The sequence below is a fragment of the Panthera tigris genome, chromosome D1 (assembly GCF_018350195.1).
Source record: "Panthera tigris isolate Pti1 chromosome D1, P.tigris_Pti1_mat1.1, whole genome shotgun sequence".
In the NCBI taxonomy this organism is placed as follows: domain Eukaryota; kingdom Metazoa; phylum Chordata; class Mammalia; order Carnivora; family Felidae; genus Panthera; species Panthera tigris.
Window position 1 is genome coordinate 97,928,700 of NC_056669.1, and position 22,449 is coordinate 97,951,148.

Below are 22,449 nucleotides of genomic sequence, written 5' to 3' on the forward strand. Positions count from 1 at the left end.
AAATCTACTATGATTACATAAGTGTACGGCAGTGAATATTTAAACCTATGGTTGGACTTGTTTCTTTATGAAAGTCAGAGACACCATGTGCAAATTTCCTTCTGCCATGTGAGAATATTATAGATCCCAAGCCTTGAACTAAAATTCCTCTAGTTGGTTGACATTATGCCCTCAAGAATATTTGCAGTATTAGTTTTGTATAGTGTTTTTTCTATCTGTCCTTCAATTTTAAAATCCTACCCTTTCCTACAGTATAGTTATGATCATTGGCATCTTTTTAACCCTGCATTCAGAGGATGTGAACCCTGATTGTGAACCAAATCAATTTAAGACTCTTCATCTTTGATTTGGTTGTTTGTTTGCTTTTTTTCAGACTGTCCAAGTGATTGTCCAGGCTCGACTTGGTGAGAAGATTTGTACTCGTTCATCTTCATCCCCGACGGGTTCAGACTGGGTAAAATTCCCGTTTTTTGTTAAGGGATATACTATGGTGTCTGTTACAAGGAATCCTAATGCAGTAGGAATGAATACTATCTATAGTATTACTAAATCATAACATTAAAACAGTAATTCCATTTGATCCATTCACTAGGTCAAATGTTAGTCCTAGGTTTGTTTGGTTCTCGGCTTTCTGCTGCAGTAGGTGAAAAGCTTAGACTTTAGAGAACAAAAATATCTTGTTAACTAATCTTTGTAATAAGTCATTAGCCCTCTCAACCTGAGTTTTAGGGCTTTGATGTAGGATGTCTCTTCTGGGCAAGAGAGAAATGAATGAATGGCTTCAATCACTCAAAGCAATGCATGCATTACCCAACATAACCATCTTACTACTTTATGGTTCCATAATGTTTTTTGTGAGTGTTTCACACAGTCTCTTTTGTTTTCTAGTTCAATTTAGCAATCAAAGATATCCCAGAGGTTACACATGAAGCAAAAAAGGCCCTGGCAGGACAGCTGCCTGCCGTTGGGAGATCGATGTGTGTGGAGATCTCACTCAAGACTTCTGAGGTAAGGTTATGACCAGGGTGGTGTTTTCACTTGGCACCAGAGGTCTTCACATTCCAGTTTCAACTCAGCCTCATTCCTGCCCCTTCTCTCTCTGAACTTAGCATTCTCTGAGGAGGTCATGCTTTTTTTACTTATTCTCCCAAACACTTGGAGTAGGCTCTTTGTCCTTCATATATATACTCTATAGATGAAATGTTTTTACTTATCTTTTAAGACTCACATGCTCTTGAAAATCCCCCCGATTCTTGGGGGAGAGGTAACTACTTTTTTTAGACTTCCTATGTGTTTTATTTACATTGATCCTAAAGTATAACTTGATGTATTGTGATTTTTCTAGGTTTTTTTTCCTGGTGTGTTGTGATTTTACCTTATTTCACACCAGGATCGAGGCAGATATTGTTACTAGTATGTTTATTCATCTATTTCCACTATAAGATTGTGAAGCTGCATGGTATAATAAAAGGCAATTGGAGTTTAGAGCTACACAGACACAAGTTCAGATCCTAGCTGAGTGACTTTGGCCAAATTACTTAACTCCATCCCCACCAACACCACCAAACTAACATGACACTTCATAGTCTTACAAGGCTATGTTATTTGATTGATTGATTGATTGATTGATTTATATTTTGAGAGAGAGAGCATATGTGCATGTGCATGAGGTAGGGGCAGAGAGAAAGGGAGAGAGAGGATCCCAAGCAGGCTCCATGCTATCAGTGCAGAGTCCAATGAGGGCTCGACCCCACTAACTGTTAGATCATGACTTGAGGCGAAATCAAGAGCAGATGCCTAACCGACTAAGCTACCCAGGTGCCCCTATTTTCTCACTTAATACTTATTTATAAAGTGCCTAACTAACATAAAGTAGGTGATCATTACATGTTCCTGTTCATACTTTACAAACACTTTTATTCTTGAGGTCAGTGGTTATACCACATCTTATTTATCTTTTTAGTTCTTCAAATTCTTTTTTTTTTTAATGTTTATTTATTTTTAAGAGAGACAGACAGAATGTGAGTGGGGGAGGGGCAGAGAGCGAGGGAGACACAGAACCTGAAGCAGGCTCTAGGCTCCAAGCTGTCAGCACAGAGCCTGATGTGGGGCCTGAACCCATGAACCATGAGATCATGATCTGAGCTGAAGTTGGACACTTAACTGACTGAGCCACCCAGGTACCCCTTAAATTCTTTTTGAAATGAAGCAGGATGTAACTAAATCATCTCTTATGTATGCCTAGCACAGTGCCTGGGATGGCACATAGTAGCCTCTCCATGAATTTTGTTGAATGAATGATGTTAGTACTTATTCCATGGAAACTTTAGCACCCCACAAAAACAAAACTTCCTATTCTTCGTTGAATTGCCAGTTTGTACTATGAATTATTTTCCTTAGTGATCCATAGCGAGTCCTAAAGGAATCTCTAGAAGAATTATTTTCCTTTTCCAGGTACAATCTGAGTATAAAATGTTCTGATCATCCTAGACAAACTGCATCAACTTGTTTTGGATACTTCCGACTAGTTAGCCATCCCTTGATTTTGGGGAGCAGGGGAATTCAAAATTTATCATGCCATTTAAAAATGACAGTATGATGAAAAGGATATATTAAGGGTACATATTTCAGTTTGATCTAGAACAAGTTCGCTATTCCACAAACTAACCTAAGCTTACTCCCAAACCTAAAAGAATAGCTCTCTTCCAGTTGATTGGTAATAAGGTTACTTGTCTTCAAAAGTGTGTGGCTATTCTTCTCACTGAGTGGCACACAAGAGTGTTACAGGGTTGAGGGATTCTGGCTTTAGTCTGTTTTTCTTTCCCACCCACTAGGCTAAGTCTGTTCAGAGTACCAGAGAACGACTGAACAGTTTGGCTGAAGACATTACACAGCTAAAAAGATTTTTAAGCAAGCAGCTTGTTAAGGTATTCCTTAACTGTGGGCGTCACCTAAAAATATCCCCTGTAGAATTGGAGGGAAAGGCTGTCTCCATCATTTGAAGTATTGGCCTTTCTGAAGAGCAATTTGGACATACATAACAAAAGTCTTAGAAGCATAAATACTCTTGGGGCACCTGGGTGGGTTAGTTGGTTGAGTGTCCAACTCTTGATTTTGGCTCGTATCATGATCTCACAGTTCAGGGATCAAACCCTGCATCAGGCTGTACACTGGTAACAAGAAGCCTACTTGGGATTCTCTCTTTCTCTCTGCTCCTCCCCTGCTCACCCTCCCTCTCTCAAAATAAATAAACATTAAAAAAAAAAAAAAGAATACTCTTTAACAGCGCTAATTCTGAAAATTTGCCTTAAGAAACTAATTCAGGGTGAGGACAAAGCTTTAGTCTCAAGGATATTTATCACAGTTTTGTCTGTAATAGCGAAAGATTAGAAATAACTTATATGTCCACGTACAGGGGGACTGATTTGATGAAATGATGCTCATATGGTGGAATACTATGCAGCCATTAAAAATGGTATGGAATTTTTAATTATAGGGAAATTTCATGTTACATTTATTAATAAAAATGATAAAAATAGCATATATAGTATAATCTCACGTTATTTTTTAAGTTTATTTGTTTAAGTAATTTCTACACCCAAGATCAAGAGCTACATGCTCTTCCAACTGAGCCAGCCAGGAGCCCCTCACATCATTTATTAAAGTAGCTGATTAGATTATAAATTGATTTTTTTTTTTTGCTTTATTTATATTTTCCACATTTTTATAGTGACTGTATAGTGCTTTGTAATAAGAGTAAATAATTTTAAAAAACCAAATAAAACTGAAATATCTTTCAATGTCCCATCCACAGGGCGATTCCATGGAGCTAGAAATTTGGTGTCTTGAAATGAATGAAAAGTAAGTACTCTGTTTTAGGGTCCGTGGTTGCGGTAGCTGAGAATAAAACAGATGACATCATGTGAAAAGCAGGGCTTTGTTATCAGTTGTGGAGGGTGTTCTTCCCACTTAACAAAGCCAATAGCTCTTTGCTACAGTTTGCCTCATGCTTGGCTTCCAGCCCAGGCACAGAGATGACCTTCAGAGGGAGGTCAGTCCGGCCAGATTCAGACACCACAGGGAAAGGAGCAGAGCAAAGGCTCAAAAAGATTTGTTGTTTTCCCAGAGTACAGCTAGTTCTCTGATTAAATCCCTTGCGAACTCTTGTAACATGACTGCTCTGTTTTGTCTTTTTTTCTGTGTGGCAGATTTCCCTTCCCTACTCCTTTTTTTACACCCTGTGTTGGTCATGGATTGGAAATGCCTGTTATTTTCCTTTTCCATTTTCTTCTTTCAAGGAAGATTAGCTTGCTTCCTGCCTGAAGCTTTAGTTTTCTAGAACAGTATATAGGAAAATTGAGGAAATAGCAACACATCAAAAGAAAAATCTTAATAAGTATGTGGGGTGTGGGCATTATTTTTCTTTCTTAAATAGAAAGCAGTTGACAGGTTATAGTCCAAAATTTTAATACCAAACACACTTTTCTCCAGATTCCTATTAGATGTATAGAGGTAGATAGCTCATAAGATAGCATATTGAAATTGTTTGCACCTTCAATAGTATAATTGCAGTGTTGAATTACTTTTTTTAAGTCTGTAGCTTTATTTCTTAGATAACTGCTTCAAATCGAGAAAGAAATGCAGTAGGTGCCTTTTGAGGTCTATCTGCCTAGTTCTAGAGTATGAGAAAGTAAAAACTTTTGCTTACATCAATAATCTGTTGATAAACTGATAGAACTCTAATTGCACTTTTAGTTCAGAACATATTTTAATGATAAATTTCATCTTACACAGTTCCCATGCTTAATTTGCAAATGTCTTTGTTGACTGCAATCTTCTGTGAAAGGTATATTTGGACTGCAAAGCAGGTTATATTCTGTCAGAATTTATGAATAATACTAGCAGGTTAATCTCAGTCACTAGACAGAACATAACTAACACCTCTGTGTCTGTGCATTTCTTGGTTTTATGTTAGTTGAATAGGTGAATGCTGATAGTGTCTGTGTGTTTCTCAGGTGTGATAAAGAGATTAAAGTTTCCTACACGGTGTACAACAGACTGTCACTGCTGCTGAAGTCCCTCCTTGCCATAACTAGGGTCACACCGGCTTACAGACTCTCCAGAAAACAGGGGCATGAATATGTCATATTGTACAGGTAAACAACATAGCTGCTCACCTTCTCGATTCACTCATTAGCTTTGTCACTTTGCACATTGTCTGACCAGCATATGGGTATTCTGTGATTAATTTTGAATAGATGGTTTCTTGGATAGTTGATGCTATAGCTTTACTATGATTATCTATCCCTCCTCTTTTGTGAAGCTCCGTTTTCTGAAGCTACCAGGTTCTTGGTCCTTTTGTCTGTGCGCAGTCATGAGTCCTGTGGAGTAGATTTTGCGGTTCTACTGATGCACATCTCAAAGCTGAAAAAGGAGCGTAAGACTTTAAAACAGGCTATCCTGGGAAGATTCCACAGCCTTCTACATTTTGGAATTAAATTAAATTTTGTCTAACAGCCTGCCAATTCAATTTGGTTTTTTTCAATTTGTTTTTAATTAGTTGTCTGTGGATATAAAGAACTCATCAATAGTTCTGAGAGTATTTCCCTTGGTAGTTCACCTCAACACATATTTATTGAGTGCCTTTTAAACATTTTTTTTTTTAACGTTTTTATTTTATTTTTGAGACAGAGAGAGACAGAGCATGAACAGGGGAGGGGCAGAGAGAGAGGGAGACACAGAATCTGAAACAGGCTCCAGGCTCTGAGCTGTCAGCACAGAGCCCGACACGGGGCTCTAACTCACGGACCATGAGATCATGACCTGAGCCGAAGTCGGACGCTTAACCGACCGAGCCACCCAGGCGCCCCTATTGAGTGCCTTTTTAATGCAAGCATTGTGCTAGGCCCAAGGAAGAATTATACAGATGCCCTGCCCTATAGGTGTTTCTAATCTAATGGGGAAACAGCTTTTTAATAAAAAGCAGGATTGGAAAACTACATAGCAGTATCAGGAAAAAAGTACTAGGTGAACACAAGGAGGGAAAGTTTGTTCCAGGTGGGAGAAACCAGACAGGCTTCCTGGAGAAAGTGGCATTCAAGCTAGACCTTGAAGCAGAGAGAATTTCAGCTGGTAGAACTGAGAGAGAATGATCATTCCAGGTAAGGAGGGCAAAAGATAGCAAGGCATAGAAGTGGGGGATGGGATCTGAGCTGTACTCAGGTTGTCAGATGGACCTGAGTGGTGGTAAAACGGGTAAGTAGGAAAGTGTGAGAGCAGAGCATGGAAAGCCAGGAGTTCCCAAATCACCCAAGACTCTTTTGGCATATTAGTAATGAGCCATTTCTAAGCCTTTGGCTTATATGTATAGAGCTGATTGTGAGGAGAAATTAGTATAGCAGGATGGAAGGACTAAGGATTAGAGACTTAACTAGTTACGTTGAAACAATTTACTACCTGAGAATAGTTATCAAGTCATTCTGTAATTTTCTTAGCAGTAATCTAGCAATCTTACTTGTGTTTATTTTTAACATCTTTAAAATATTTTTGTTGTCTTCTCTGTAGTCTTCCCAAGTTTCAGGTTGAGTATTCCATTTGAAAATTACTGGACTTTTAGTCAAATATAACAGATCACTTTCTAACTCTTATGCTAAGCCCTCTTCACTTTGGTTCTTTTGTAAGTAGCCATACTACACTACTAGTTATCAGCTTAGTTAACTAGGACTCCTAGTCCTTTTCATTACCAGTGTTTAAAGTCTTCCTTTAGTCTGTGTCTCTGCAGTAATACAGTATTTATTGCTTACAGTTTATCATTTATGAGTGCGTTTGGATACCGATAACTATAGTTAAAACCATAGAGAAATCGGTGGTCTCAGATGTAGAATTGTCTATTTTTTCTCCCTTTTTATACTGTTTTTAACAGGGTAGGGGCACCTGGGTGGCTCAGTCAGTTAAGTGTCCAATTTCAGCTCAGGTCATGATCTCACTGTCCATGAGTTTGAGCTCCGCGTCAGGCTCTGTGCTGACAGCTCAGAGCCTGGAGTTGCTTCAGATTCTGTGTCTCCCTCTCTCTCTGCCCCTCCTCTGCTCGTGCTCTGTCTCTCTCTCAAAAATAAATAAACATAAAAAGAATTAAAAAACCCAGGGTGACAGTATAGTCTTATATCATTAAAGAATAATAGCCTTTTCTTTATTTTAAGCTATATTATCATTTTTTCCCTGGCCCTACAGATTTGATCATGTCAGTTTAGAATTACATCATTATAAGAATTCATTCTGAATTTGTTGTTCATCAAGACTGAATTAAAGTAAATTATTGTCTACTATCTGTGAAAAAAATTTTTACTCAGCATCTGAATGGTATAAAAATATAGCCAGGGGGCATGTGGGTGGCTCAGTCAGTTAAGCATCTGACTGGGGATATCAGCTCAGGTTGTGATCTTGTTGAGGTTGTGAGATCGAGCCCCGCCCCACGTCAGGCTCTGTGCTGTGCTGAGTGTGGAGTGGAACCTGCTTGTGATTCTCTCTTCCCTGTGCGTGTGTGTATGTGTGTGTGTGTACACACGTGTGTGTACATGCGTGCTCTCTCTCTCTCAAAAATAAATAAACATTAAAAAAAATAATAGGGGGGGCGCCTGGGTGGCTCAGTTGGTTGAATGTCCGACTTCAGCTCAGGTCACAATCTCACAGTTCGTGGGTTTGAGCCCCGTGTTGGGCTCTGGGCTGACAGCCTAGAGCCTGGAGCCTGCTTCGGATTCTGTGTCTCTCTCTCTCTCTGCTCCTCCCCTATTCATGCTCTGTCTCTCTCTGCCTCTCAAAAATAAAGAAACGTAATAAAAAAAAAAAGAAAACAAAAAAGAAAAAAGAAAAAAATAATAGGGGCATCTGGGTGGCTCAGTTGGTGCCTCTCTGCCCCCCCCCCAATAAATAAACATTAAAAAATATATAGTCAAGAAAAAGGTTAGATAATTAGGTTACTTAGAACACTGTACCCAATATTCAGATGGGTATTGAGGTTTTTTTGGTGTGTGTGTGTGTGTGTGTGTGTGTGTGTGTGTGTGTGTGGTTTTTTTTAGGGTTTGTTTTGTTTTGTTTTGTTTTGTTTTTGAGAGAGCCAGAACACAGGCAGGGAGGGGCTAAGGGAGAGGGAGAGAAAGAATTCCAAGCAGCCTCCATGCCCAGTGGGGGAGCTAACATAGGGCGTGACCCCACAACAGTGAGCTCATGACCTGAGCCAAAATCAAGAATCAGATGCTTAACTGACTGAACCACCCAGGTGCCCCCAAATGGGTACTGAATATTTTTTTATTAGAAGGTTACTAGCAAAATATGTTTGCAGCATTTCATTGACATCATTCCTGTATTACTTTATGGCAGGAATCAGCAAACTGTGGGCAGCAGACCATCTGTTTGTTTTTATAAAGTTATTTTATTATTTTTTTAAGTTTTTTTTTTTTTTTTTTTTTAATAATCTCTACAAAAGACTCAACATGGGGCTCGAACTCATGACCCCAAGATTCACCTGAGCCAGCCAGGTACTGCAAAATAAAAGTTATTTTAGAACCCAGCCACCCCTTTCATTTGTGTATTATCAGTGGCTACTTTTGCAGGACAACAGCAAAGCTGAGTAGTCTGCTTCAGACTATATGGCCCACAAGCCTAAAATATATGATCCTTTTAATGAAAGTTTGCTGACCCCTGTTTTATGGTATCTGTCACTTTGGTGCATGTATTTCAGATATTTATATACATTTCTTTTCTCCCATTACAGATTATAATTTGTGAGTCCTAGGCTTCAGATTTATCCTGAATCTCATCCCTACATTCTCCTTATCTCATGCCTAACACCTAACCATAGGGCTTTATACATTGTTAGAGCTTAGCGTTTAATTGAACAAACTGCCATGTCTGTGTTTAATTTTTAACATTACTTGAAAAATACAATGTTATGTAGTATAGTTTGTAATGTTTTATAGCTCAGACTTTTAGCTAATATAGATAGGCCTTCCCAGGGCAATTCAAAGAAAGGTTCTGCTGTGCTTCTATCTTTATATTTTCAGAATAGTCTTATGTAATTATTCTACAGTGGAAAAGATTTCCTAATTTTTTTAAGTTTATTTATTTTTGAGAGAGAGAGAGATTGTGTGAGCTGGGGAAGGGCAGAGTGAAAGGAAGACAGAAGATCTGAAGCACTGACAATACAGAGCCCAGTGCGAGGCCTGGACTACCAACCATGAGATCACGGCCTGAGCTGAAATCAAGGGTCGGACACTTAACTGACTGAGCCACCCAGGCACCCCATGGTGTTCTAGTGTGTTCACTTTGGAATGACTTGTGACAAGCATGGAGAACTCCCATTAATTGAAGACCACTCTTCAAAATCTGGTACCTTCTATTGCATATTTGAAAGTTGCTAAGAAAGGAGATCTTCAGTGTTCTCATCACAAGGAAAAAAGCTTCTGTCTGTATGGTGATGGATATTAACTAGACTTACTGTGATAATTTGTAATGTAACTAAATATTTAATCATTATATTTACATCTGATACTAATATAATTTTGTATGCTGAACATACCTAAAAAAAAAAAAAAAAAGTCTAGTACTTTCTAGTAGTAGTTCCAGATCTATTTGCCAACCTTATTTCTATAGTATTTATTTCCCAGTAGTTACACTTTAAAAATACATGGCAGGAAGGGAGCCTGGGTGGCTCAGTTGGTTAAGCATCCGACTTCAGCTCAGGTCATGATCTCACATCTGTGAGTGAGATCTCTGCTCATGCTCTGTCACTCTCTCAAAAATAAAATAAACACTTCAAAATTAAAAAAAAATTTTTTTTTAATCTTTATTTATTTTTGAGAGAGAGACAGCGTGTGAGCAGGGGAGGAGCAGAGAGAGAGGGAGACACAGAATACGAAGCAGGCTCCAGGCTCTGAGCTCTTAGCTCAGAGCCTGATGCGGAGCTCGAACTCATGAACGGTGAGATCATGACCCTAGTGGAAGTCGGACACTCAACCAACTGAGCCACCCAGGTGCCCCAACACTTTAAAATTTTTTAAAAAGTACATTGCAGGAACAGGAAGAAGAAACTGAAATTGCAGACTCAATTTATTATTTTCCTCATTTCTTTTTTTTTTAATATTTATTTATTTTTGAGAGAGAGACAGAGCACAAGCAGGAGAGGGGGCAGAGAGAGATGGAGACAGAGAATCTGAAGAAGGATCCAAGCTCTGAGCTGTCAGCACAGAGCCCAACACGGGGCTTGAACCCACAAGCGGAGCTGTGAGATCATGACCTGAGCTGAAGTCAAATGCTTAACTGACTGAGACACCCAGGCACCCCTATTTTTCTCATTTCTTAACCAGTTCTGTCCGTTTACATTCCTATGCCTGCAGCTTTATTGAAACAGTAATATTATTGCTCCATTAAGAGAGGTGTTCGTGAAAATAAGAAAGGGAGGGTTTGTTCTGTTTGTTTTGTTTCTAGGTGTTCGGGCTATAGAGGCCCTTAGAATAAAGAATCATTTCCTTTTCTTTCTTTCCTAAGGATATATTTTGGGGAAGTTCAGCTGAATGGTTTAGGAGAAGGTATGTATCAAGGGTGAAAAACACTTGTAGTGTTCAGAGCCCTTCTGACTTCAGAGATGGGTTTGGATGCTGCCTGTAATAATACGTAGCTTGTGATTTTAGTATGTGTGATATGAGTAAGGAAAAAACATGTAAGTAGTCCAAAGAGTTGCCAGGGAATGAATGAATGATTTTCCCCCAAGTTCTAGTAACTCAGTATTCTTTCTTACTCTTTATACTATTGTCTGTTTTCCTAATTTTCTATAAGCATGTTAAATGTTTCTGATGAGCATAAGCAATTTTGAAAAACTGGAAATGAAACCAAGAAAACCAGAAAGCTTTGTTGGAAGTATTGCCTGCAAGTCCCCACCTCTTTTCTGTACTTAGTTCCGGATAGGAACATGAATAGAAGTGCAGTTACTTCTGCACCTACGTAAACTAAGGTGTTTGTGTGACAAACCCTGAGGGCCCTTTACTGTCTCACTGGGCACATGACATATTTGGGCCAGGTTGGTTAGGATTTGCTCAAACTTTAGGACAAACAGTTGTTTTGTCTCTTTGAAGGTAGGTTTATCTGTAAATAGAATGCTGTTTTCCCTTCCAATATTAGGTCAACATAAATCAAAAGAAAAAAATATATATATGAGAAATTGAGGCAGCTGCACTCATGATACTAAGTAGATAATGCCAGAGATTGTATGATAGGCTGAATGATTCAGGGAAAGACAGACTGGGGACAGTGTCAGTATTCTGTGGCGAAAAGCTAATTATTTCTTTCTTCTCCTAGGTTTCCAGACAGTGCGTGTTGGGACAGTAGGCACCCCTGTGGGCACCATCACTCTTTCTTGTGCTTACAGAATTAACTTGGCATTTATGTCTACCAGGTGAGGAAAGAGCCTTGGAACCCAAAGGAGTCTTCCAAAGATGTTAAAGATATTAAAGTTTGTTTTTCCCCCAAACTCCATGGCTAAGCCTACAGTTCAGCTTTGCCATTGCTGAAATCAGTCCCCTTCTGAAGAATAAAATCGAGAGAGAGCCCAGGTTCCTGATTGGAGAATCTGAGCGTGTCAGAGCCACTAATGTAGAGTTGTGGTTTATATTTAGGGATACAATAGGTAAGGCTCTGATGGTTCCTACCTATAGCTATAAGGTGAGGGGTCCTCTGAAAACTTCAGGGGGGCTGGCAAGGCATTCTAACAAATATTGTGATCTCCTTATTGCATTACAGGCAATTTGAGAGGACCCCACCTATCATGGGGATTATCATTGATCACTTTGTGGACCGTCCGTATCCCAGCTCCTCACCCATGCACCCCTGCAATTACAGGTGAGGAATGTGAAAGGTACTTTCCCAAACTGCAGCTAGGGAGAAGTATTCATCTTGCAGGTACATAGCGCACCTTCATCAGCATTCATTAGTGGGCAGAGGCAGTGATGGAAACCCCACATGGAGAGAAATGGAGCAGTTAGCTTCCCTTCTTGCTGCTACCTGTAAGGCACATCAAGACTTGGAATATACAGACTATCTCAGAAAAATTCTTGGACATTTTGGATTTTGATGGCAGTGATTTGACTTTCAATTTGATTTTCCTTAGAGACTACAAAAGTGGCAGTAATTAATAGAATGTCCTTCACAAATTAAATGGTTTTCTGGTCATCATTGGCACAGTTCAGTTATACATTAGAATCAAATTCTTCAGGCCTACATCCCAGAAAACAGAATTCTATAGAGGTTGGAACAGATGTGTATCAGGAAGGATACTGCCTTTATGTGAAGGACTCTTGAAGTTGGATAAGTTTGTCTTTTGAGTCTAGACTTTTGTTTCACTGCATCTCTGTTGCTAACAATTCTTTGGCCCCACACTGGTCAGGCTTAAGAAAATATTCTCAAATGATATGTCAGGTAAGGTGTTTGGGTTAAAAATAAAAAGCTTGGTCAACCTCTAAATATTTGAAATTATCAAGGACTCAACATTATGGTCTCTCTTGCCAGAGTGAGCTCCGCCTGAAACAGTTCTTGTCACTGTTGCATCCATATCTAACCTCCCTTTGTATGCTTTCCAAAATCAACTGCCATCACAATAAAATTCATGATTTATTTCCCCCGTCATAGAACTGCTGGTGAGGACACTGGAGGAACATATCCTTCTGTGGAAGATTCTCAAGAAGTGTGTACCACCTCTTTCTCCACCTCCCCTCCTTCCCAGGTAGGGGGAAACAGGTTCTGGGGTAGCTGTAGTTGGTACATATATGGGCCTTATGAAATGGTGTCGGAATTTAGATACAGCCTCTTTTGGTGGTGGTGGTGATTGTTTCTAGAGGATTACTTTGAGAGGTGAGGAAGAGCCTTCTTATCCAGCAGGTAATATTTCAGTGTTTCTGATCTATAACCATTCGTAACCTGCAAGATTACACATAACCTTTACTTTCCTGGAGACATCTTAAAATTCCTTAGAAAATTAGTCACAGGATTCCAAATGCACTCCAATACCAGAGAGATATTCTACCCTACACTTGTTGATTTGGTAGCCAGTTCACTTTTGAAGTGATAAATATGGTTCTTAATAATGGAAAGAGCACAGAAAAAGCCAATAATTATTTAGCATAAAATGCCAGTAAGAAGCCAGCAGGTCAGTTTTTGCAACGGTTGACACAAATTTCTGGCTATCTGCATTCTTTATCTGTACATTTGTGGTGTTGTTGTTAAATGTTTATTTTTTTTGAGAGAAAGAGCATGAGCACGGTGGAGGGGCAGAGAGAGAGGAAGAAAGAGAATCCCAAGCAGGGTCTTCTTCCACGTCAGTGCAGAGCCCAGTGTGGGGCCTGATCTCACAAACCGTGAAATCATGACCTGAGCCGAGATCAAGAGTCGGACACTTAACAGACTGAGCTACCCAGGTGCCCCCTATGTGAACATTTTTAACCATTAACTTTTCCACTTGAGTCAAACCCAGTTTCAGTGAAACACAGGCTCCAGTGTTCACAGCTTCCCAAGTGGACATGCCTGTGTGGCCTTATTGTATAATGTATGTGGTACAAGTCTGCTTCAGCCAAGAAGTTGTTTGTTGCCTGATGACTGAACTTCAGGGTGTGTTTCTTCCCTTCCACCCTGACTCATCCATCTCCCACCTCATGGCTTTGCAACTAGCTGGTCTGCCTTCTCTTCGTCTCTGTCACTCCTCTCCTCTCTGACTCTCACGTTAGACACTTACTTCTAGACCTAATTCAGTTCTGTGTTCCTCTGAATTAGTCCCAGATTATCCCCTTTCACCATTTTTTAATTTTACACTTTATTGATTGAAATTTTTAGGGTTTTGTTTGTTTGTTTGTTTTCTTAGAGGGAGAGCACACAAGTGGGGGGGAGGCGCAGAGGGAGAGAAAGAAAATCTCAAGCAGTCTCCATGCTGAGCATGGAGTGCTCATGCATAGCTTGATCCCACAACCGTGAGATCATGACCTGAACTGAAATCAAGAGTTGGACACTCAACTGACTAAGCCACCCAGGCACCTCTGCCTTTCACCATTTTATTTGGGAAGCCCAACAAATTAATTCACTACCCATACATAAATTTTTATTTTCTGTGGGTTTTTTTGGAAACCATTCTTTTTTTAATGTGTATTTATTTTTGAGAGAGAGAGAGAGAGCATGTGAGCCAGGGAGGGGCAGAGAGAGGGAGACAGAGGATTCAAAGTAGGCTCCGTGCTGACAGCACATAGCCTGATGTGAAGCTTGAACTCAGAAACCGTGAGATAGTGACCTGTACTGAAGTCAGACGCTTAACTGACTGAGCCACTCAGGGACCCCCTGTGTTTTTTAATTAAAATATTTAGAAGCGCTAGGTGTGGAACCTGCTTAAGATTCTGTCCCTCTGCCTCTCCTCTGCTCGCCCTCTCTCTCTCTCTCTCAAAAAAAATAAAAAAAGAAAGAAAATATTTAAATTTATTTCATTCTAAGTTTTTAGGAGATACTGGATTAAAATTATGGTTCTGATCTGTTTCAAAAGCAGAAGTTAGACACAAAAGCTAGATTAATGTCTTTTGTAAAGGAAATTATGAAATCCATGGCTCACTACTATTTCTGCTGTTCCAATTTAGAGCTAAGGAGGTTCTTGTAAAGCTGCCTAGACAGTTAAGTTTGGGGGGGGGGGTGAGAACTGTTACTCCCTTCCCCCTCCCCCATAAATGTATGTAGGCATGAGTGTCACCTTTGCTCTGGGAGAGGGTAGCTTCTGGAACACTTACTGACATAGAGCAATACAGACCACAAAAGAGGGGAAGGCCCACTAGAGCACATTAATGGAAGTAGATTATTTTTTAGATAATCAAAATGTGAATATGTCAAGTTTGGTGTTCATTGAAGTTTTATTGTACAAGTGATAAATTCATAAACAGTAAATGAAATTGTGACTTGGGAGATAAGATGGTGAGGTTGGGTCTTAACAAATCAGTTTGTCTTTCTTGGATACAGTGGAAATTTGACCCGACCCCAAAAGTAAGGGGAAGTTAAGTAGTTCCTGATCTCGTGTTTGCACGGTTGGTTGACCTACGTAAGAGGAGCCTATCTTTCTCATGGTATCAGTTGCCTGCTGTGTCTTGTCACAGTTTGAAAGTAGATCATGCCAAGTTCTTATCAACACTGAGCATCCCATGGGTGAGCCCTGTCACTACCCTCTGAGTACCTCTAGTCAAGGCTGGTACGGTTTGGTGCAGCAGTATTCATTTTGAACCTTAATGGTAGAACAGAGAGAGAAAATCCTTTGCCAGCAGGTCTCATTCCTGTAAGTGTTGAAATGGTTTCTTCCTTGATTTAGCCTAGGGAATTGCGTCATTGTTCAACAACTTCTAGCTTTTTGCTAGAGTCCAGTAAATGCATGTTAATGTGGTGTTTGTTTTCCCCACAAAATAAGGACCATTGTGTCATGTGGGCACAGAGTTGAGTCAAGAAATAGTTGTGACCCTGAACCTGCTACTGTGATTTCAGGTCCAACCTCCAGTTCTAAGCACTGACTAGCTAATTGGTAAGACATGGAACAGCAAGACCCGAAATAATCATAATTAGCTTTGAAATCTAAGAGTTTTGAAAGTGCTCCAGCTTTTACTGCATCAAGTTGTCCTTCACCATCTGGGGCTGTAAAACACACACACACACACACACACACACACACACACACACACACGCCAACACCTGTACACACCTCTTTATCCTGCCTGGGATGGTATAGTAAAGTATGCAGGTGGGTACCTGAGCATCTTCAAGTTCCAGCCAACAAATGTCAGTTGTTTCAACCTGCCCCTGCAGATCCTGGGTCCCCAGCAAAAGGCCTTCAGTCTAGCATTATAACCTCAACATCTTCATTCATCCTCAGCATGCCTTGCACCTGCTCTTGGGCCCTTCCTGCTGGAGACCACTCTCTAACACCCTTCCACCTGCTTTTGACTAAGGACACACTAATGCTTGGTGCAGGTTTCCCTGTTTTGCCAAGTCAAACCAGCTTGACTCAACTTTGTTTTCCACCTGCTCATCAAGGAGACAAGCATGCAGTGGAGCCCCTTGGGACAAATGTCTCTTCTTCAGACCCTTCCAGGCTGCCCTTTTAGGAAGGCATCCATGTAGCTTTCTCCCCACTTCATTCCTGACTTCCAGTGTGCATTTCAGCCCCTGTTGCTGCCGCCCCTTCCGGAGTTTTTTTCACTTCTTTCTCAAGTCCCTTTTCTTTTTTCTTTTTGTTTCTCCTGTCTCTGTGTGTATCTGTGCACAGTGTGTGTTTACTGTCACAAAGGCACATTTTCAGACCCCTACTCCTGTGGTGACGGACACTCTGAGGGTCCCCATGGCAGGACTGGCCTTTTCCCATCAAGTGAGTCCATACTGGGAGAAGGGGATATAAGCAGATGGCATCTTTTTATTTGAAAAATTTTTTAATGTGTATTTATTTTTGACAGAGAGAGTGAGCGCGAGCGGGGGAGGGACAGAGAGAGAGAGGGAGACACAGAATCTGAAGCAGGCTCCAGGCTCTGAGCTGTCAGCACAGAGCCTGACACGGGGCCTGAACTCACAAATCGTGAGATCATGACCTGAGCCAACGTCGGATGCTTAACCGACTGAGCCACCCAGGTGCCTCGGCATCTTTTTATTTAAAAATTATAAATAAAGTACAGGGTATAGTTATGTAAAAGTCCCCAAGTGTTCTGGGGGTTATTTGAGGCTTGGTAATTGATTCTTAACAGGACGCAGCCATAGCACAGCAGCCCAAAATAGGATTTCTCGTTTGCCCATCCTCTGCCATTGATGTAAAAAATACATGGAGTTATTTATATCTTATTTCCAAATAAACAATCCAAGAGTGTCATTCTTTCTTTTTCAATATAAATAGGAACCCTCCCATTCCGAGGGGTGATAGAGGGTATGATTAGAGAAGATGCCTTCTGTTTCAAAGGGACCTCAAGGACAAAGGAGAAAATAGAATGACCTGGGAGAAACCAATGACTGGCTGCAGGTTCTGCCTGGGCTCATATTCCACAATCTGCTGGGCCGGAAACCTACTAAACAGCTGAGTCCCTGGGAAAAGGGAGCAGGGAACTCATTTGAGGCCTTTGGAAGGCTGCAGGCCCGGGAATCTCAATCCCACTGCAAACAAGTCTGTTTTCTTAGCTAAAAAGTGATGGCCTGGTCTATCTTTAACCCTTATGTCAGGCCCCCTGCACTGTGAGGATGTGGGCTGGGATCTATTCCTTACTTCTCCACGATCTTCATCATTAGTCATACTCTAGGATTGCCTCGTTTTTCCTCCTCCTTTCCTCTGCCCCTGTTTGTTTTTTCTCTTGCTTAGCTCTCAAGCTCTCGCCTTTCCTATCAGCCTGCTGCCCTGGGCGTTGGATCAGCTGACCTGGCTTACCCAGTAGTGTTTGCTGCTGGCTTAAACGCCACACACCCTCACCAGGTATTTTTCAAGATGGGGAAGACCCTGGGGGTTCTTGTGCTACCTCCCCTGCCCTGAGGCAGTTGAGGGGCCTCTTGAGACCCCAGTGTTATTCTAAGTGCTCTGAAGCAAAGCTCTTCTGTAACTTTAGAGGACCAGAGGTGACTCCGAGACGAAGGGCCTCCGAGAGTTCCGAAAGGAAAGAAGGGCTTCTAGTGTTTTCTCCCTCTCTTTCCTTTCCTCTGTACCCCTTACCATGCATGTCTCCCCTTAGTGGAGTCCCAGAGAGGACACAGATCCAAGGTTTCCTGCCCACTTGGTGGCAGCATTGGTGGTGGAAAAGCTCAAAAGCAGCTACCATGATGCTAGGACTGGATCCCCTTCTGCCTGACACTGCCATTATTCGCGGTATTTTTCCATTTCCCCCCAAAGCTCATGGTTCCTGGGAAGGAAGGTGGGGTACCCCTCGCTCCCAACCAGCCTGCACACGGTGCTCAGGCCGACCAGGAGAGATTGGCGACCTACACCCCTTCTGATGGGGCCCGCTGTGCTGCCACACCTTCCAGCAGGTGGGTTCACGTGTTGACTGCTCGGGTCAGTAGGGGCCCATCCCCCCAACACACGTGCTTATCCGTTGTCAGTAAAGAGTAGCTTTCATCATTGCCTCGGGCTTGACATTTATGCCCCAAATGTGGAACTCTTAAAGTTCTCAACATATTGCAGCTGGTATGTAAGGAAGCTGCCCTGGGTTTGCTGTTACAGCCAACAACAGGGGCCTAGTTCTTAGCACCTTCATCCACTGAAGGGACCTTTCAGATATGTTTTTTATTTTACCCCAAGATTTATTCCCTTGGGGTCCACCTTCAGTGTTTCCTGAGGACCAGAGAAGGGTGTTTGCTATAATCCTGACGTTTGGGGCCATACTGTATCTATGGTGGTAGTTAGGATTGATTTTTTTTTTTTTTTCTGTCTGCTATGTTAGTATCTCCTGGAGACTCTTTAGAAATAACTGCTTTCCTCATTAAAATTTTCTTAAAATGTTTGTCTTTTCTGATCACAGAAGTGATTAATTCTGTAGATTTCAAATTAAGGAGACATTGGTTAGGTAGAACATGAAAGTTTTCATAATCCCACTCTGCACAAATCACCACTGTCACTGCTGTTTCAAAGATGAGAGGATCTCAGAGGGTTAAGTGATTTGCCAAAGAGCACTCAGCTCACAAAATGGCTGGGCGCAAGCTGAGCTCCTTGTTCCTATACTCTGAGCTCTCCCGTGGGAAGATGAGGCTGTCCTGCCCTGCCCTCCCTTGACCACAAGGCCCCAGAGATGATGATGTGGATTGCCCCACTGCATCCTAAATGAACTTTGGGATAATAGAAAAAAAATTTTTCATTCCCACAGTGGAGCAGTGGGAGGGAAATTATTTGAGAAGATATTTTTGTGCCACCATCAGGAAAAATACTTTCATTCCTGGTTTCCCAAACTTCCATCCTTTTATCCCTCCCCCTGTCAGATAATCAAAGGAAGATCCTGGTAGTCATTTTACACTCTAGTTTTCTGAGCCTTGATTCCTGGGGCATGTCTGGGATAGCTAGAGATAGAGGAACCTATCTCTGTAAGGTGAGGGGTTCTTAATGTTGGTCATCAAAGCTCAGGCCTTTCCTCAGTGCTGGTCTTCCTTGCTGGCTGGTGTCCAAGAGTCCGCTTAGACTGCACAGTTCTCCTCCCCACCTTGAGCTCCTTGCCATTTCCCATGTTGGTGGGCCAGTGGCCAGTCCTATGCTGGACGGTGGGTTTATGGGGAGCCAAGTAGGCTCTGCTGTGCCAGAGTAACAACACTATCTTTCTTCTCCAGTGAGGATACTGAAACTGTATCAAACAGCAGTGAGGGCCGGGCTTCCCCCCATGATGTCTTGGAAACCATCTTTGTCCGAAAAGTGGGGGCTTTTGTCAACAAGCCCATCAACCAGGTGATTTTTCTGGCACTGCCACCTGTGAGAATGTCTGAGCCCTTAGGGGTAGGGCTCTTAACCTGGGGTCTGTGTGACCCCTAAAATTGTGTGTGTGTGTGTGTGAATTTTTTGTGAAGAGGGTTAATAACCTGTGACACCCCTCCAGGAGAAGTTCAGACTGTTGTTCTGTGATCTTTTAAGCCTCCCAAAGGAGAAGGAGACTAGGCACCATTTGGTACAGACACATTGCACTGAAGTGTCCGTGCCTCAGCCTTACTCAAAATAGGAAGTTCCTCCCCAGCTCTGCCAGTGCACAACCGTTGGTTGTTACTGAGTCACTGTAGGTCAGGCTTTCAAAGTTGCTTCCCGGGGTCTTGGGGAATCCTACCCCTGTTTGTGCTGTGGGTGTATGGTGGGAGGCGGAGGAGATTTGGGGTTCTCCGACAGGAACCTGAGATCAGCATGGGCAGCGTGGGTGTGCTAATCTACTGAACGTGCAGGCTTCTGGCCGCCTCTAAGGAAGCCTGTAGGCTGGGGCAGGGATGGGCAGTAACATTTCTGTCTCTTCAGGTGACCCTGACCAGTTTGGACATACCCTTTGCCATGTTTGCTCCCAAGAATTTGGAGTTGGAGGATGCCGATCCCATGGTGAGTCCCCCTTTGATGGTAAGATGGTGTTGTGCTTATCATCTTCCTGGGCGAGTTACTGTTCCTCCACAGACCATCAGCCAGCCATGCTCTTGGTCTTAACACATTTTCAGCCATTGTTGGGTCTCTTACAAAACCCTTGATTATTAACAACAACTTGCACCTGTGCATGGAACCAGCCCCTACCTCCACCTTATTCTGAAACAGGTGAATCCTCCAGATTCCCCAGAGACTGAATCTCCTCTCCAGGGCAGCCTGCACTCTGATGGCTCCAGTGGGGGTAGCAGTGGCAATACCCACGATGACTTTGTTATGATCGACTTCGTAAGTTACCATCACCTTTCTTGACCTTTGCTGCCATAGGGTAGATAAACCTAGAAGCATCCAGGGCCCTTGGACAGGACATCCTTCACAAGGATCAGATGGCCTGGTATAGACAGTGGGGATGGGACAGGTGGGCACTTGGCTGTGCAGTTCATATGGGGAACCTGCCCTCATATCCTGCTTGGGGACACATTTGAAGGTCCATGAACAAGAAGGCGTTTTGTGCCATGTTATTGGTTGAAATTCAACTCTAAATGGGTATTTGCCAGGTGTATCCCTGTAGGTCCTATTCCTGCCTGATTGGATGGCCTTTTGCTAAGGAAAGGAATTTAAGGGAAGGGGACATAAACCTTCCCAGGGGAGAGGGGTGTTATCACCAGAGGTAGGGTTCAGCTGCCCAGAAGAGAAGGGTATAACGATTCCTCTTCCAAAGATGAGCCTGGAGGAACCCTTTCTTTGATGATTACTGGAAGGGAAGAGGGTCATTCATAGCTTCTCTCCCCTGATTTTCCTTTGTGATCTAAGGCAAGCTAAACTGAGTCTGTCTTGTTTTCGAAGAAACCGGCTTTTTCTAAAGATGACATTCTTCCGATGGATTTGGGGACCTTCTATCGTGAATTTCAAAATCCCCCTCAGCTGAGCAGCCTCTCCATAGATATCGGGGCACAGTCCATGGCTGAGGACTTGGTATGAAAACTCCTTCCCCTGCCGTACCTCATCCTCTGACCTCCTCTCCTCTTTTGATGGCCATTCCTGCTCCAAAAGCCTAGAAGTTTCTTCGTGTTACTCCCCCCACTCCCACACCTCCCATCCTCTATGTAACAGGAAAGAGACACTTTAGATCATTATGTTCTGTTGATCACACTCGAGATTTGCATTGTGTCTGGCAGTCATTATGTTGAACTTGCTTGCGCTGACTTCCTCCTCTTCTGTGCATGCGCAGCATTACTTACACATTCCTGCCATTCGGTGCCTGATGTCTTCTGCTTGCTGCTGCCACTAAGCCAAGCGGCTCCCGTAGCTCTTGCATTTGGCTGTTCAGCTTGTCAGGCAGAAGAAACGCAAGGTCCTGAGTATTGGTGTTCTTACCCTTTCCTCGGAGAGCTCCTTCCTGACTCAGCTAGTGGTTCTTGTGTTTAGCCAGATGTCCTGATACTGGCTGTAATTACCACATCTCTGCTTTGTGTACTTCCTGTGTCCGAAGGGCAGAGGCATGCCTTGGTGCCCTATGCCACTGTTGCCAGTGGACTAGGGAGACCCCTGGCCCCCGACGCCTCCACCGAGCCTGACTCCACTGAGTCACTGGGATGTCGCTGGAGGCTCTTAGTCTTGTTGCAAAAAAAGAATTCAAAGATGGACCAGACACAGTGGTTGAGCAGTGTAAGTGGAGAATTTATTGGAGGACACTCTCCAGATGTGAGAATGAGCGAGTTCAAAGGAGAGCTGTGCACTCCAGGGTTTGGGTCTCTAGCTTTTTTTTTTTTTTTTTTTTTTTTTTTTAAGTAGGCTTCAGGCCCAGTGCAGGGCCCAACACAGAGCTTGAACTCATTCCCTGGAGATCAAGACCTGAGCTGAGATCAAGAGTCAGATGTTTAACCACCTGAGCCACCCAGGCACCTCTGAGTCTCTAATCTTACAGCTGTTAACCAGGGATGGAATATTTATTACTTGGAAAGAGGATGTCTTTGGGAGCAGGGTTTCATACCTTTTCTCCCTTGGCCAGGGACTCTGGCCTTCTTTGTATTTGGCCTGTCTGGCTTGACCTGGCTTCTTGTGACTGTTTTTGGAATGCTGCCAGCCAGGATAGGCCTCTGACTCTCCCTCTAGCTGTCTCTCACTCCCCCTTTGCTGGTCTCCATGTTTCCTGTTAAAACCTAACTAGCCGCTTACTGTAATGCCACAAGATGTCAGGGTCCCTCTGCCTGAGGTGGGAATGTGTTGTGTTGACAGCAGCAAGCCCGACGAGGGTCTCAAACTCACGAACCGTGAGAGCATGACCTGAGCCAAAGTCAGACGCTTAACCAACTGAGCCACCCAGGCGC

The 22,449-nt window shown here is 42.5% G+C and overlaps 1 protein-coding gene across 11 annotated transcripts in view; it reads left to right on the forward strand.

Moving 5' to 3' along the window:
* ATG13 (autophagy related 13) overlaps positions 1–22,449 on the forward strand; it is a 50,650-nt gene that overhangs the window by 27,367 nt on the left and 834 nt on the right. For 4 of the 11 annotated variants that reach the window (XM_042959377.1, XM_007082119.3, XM_007082117.3 and 1 more), the window contains exons 3-17: positions 374–454; positions 889–1,008; positions 3,815–3,861; positions 5,016–5,156; positions 10,543–10,583; positions 11,350–11,446; positions 11,791–11,889; positions 12,676–12,769; positions 16,322–16,420; positions 17,393–17,503; positions 17,915–18,051; positions 19,339–19,453; positions 20,006–20,083; positions 20,291–20,407; positions 20,966–21,094. In XM_042959377.1, the coding sequence (XP_042815311.1) occupies positions 374–454; positions 889–1,008; positions 3,815–3,861; positions 5,016–5,156; positions 10,543–10,583; positions 11,350–11,446; positions 11,791–11,889; positions 12,676–12,769; positions 16,322–16,420; positions 17,393–17,503; positions 17,915–18,051; positions 19,339–19,453; positions 20,006–20,083; positions 20,291–20,407; positions 20,966–21,094 (1,506 nt within the window). The remainder of the gene's footprint in view (positions 1–373; positions 455–888; positions 1,009–3,814; positions 3,862–5,015; positions 5,157–10,542; positions 10,584–11,349; positions 11,447–11,790; positions 11,890–12,675; positions 12,770–16,321; positions 16,421–17,392; positions 17,504–17,914; positions 18,052–19,338; positions 19,454–20,005; positions 20,084–20,290; positions 20,408–20,965; positions 21,095–22,449) is intronic. The other 7 variants (XM_007082121.3, XM_007082120.3, XM_015537542.2 and 4 more) reach the window with 7 other exon arrangements.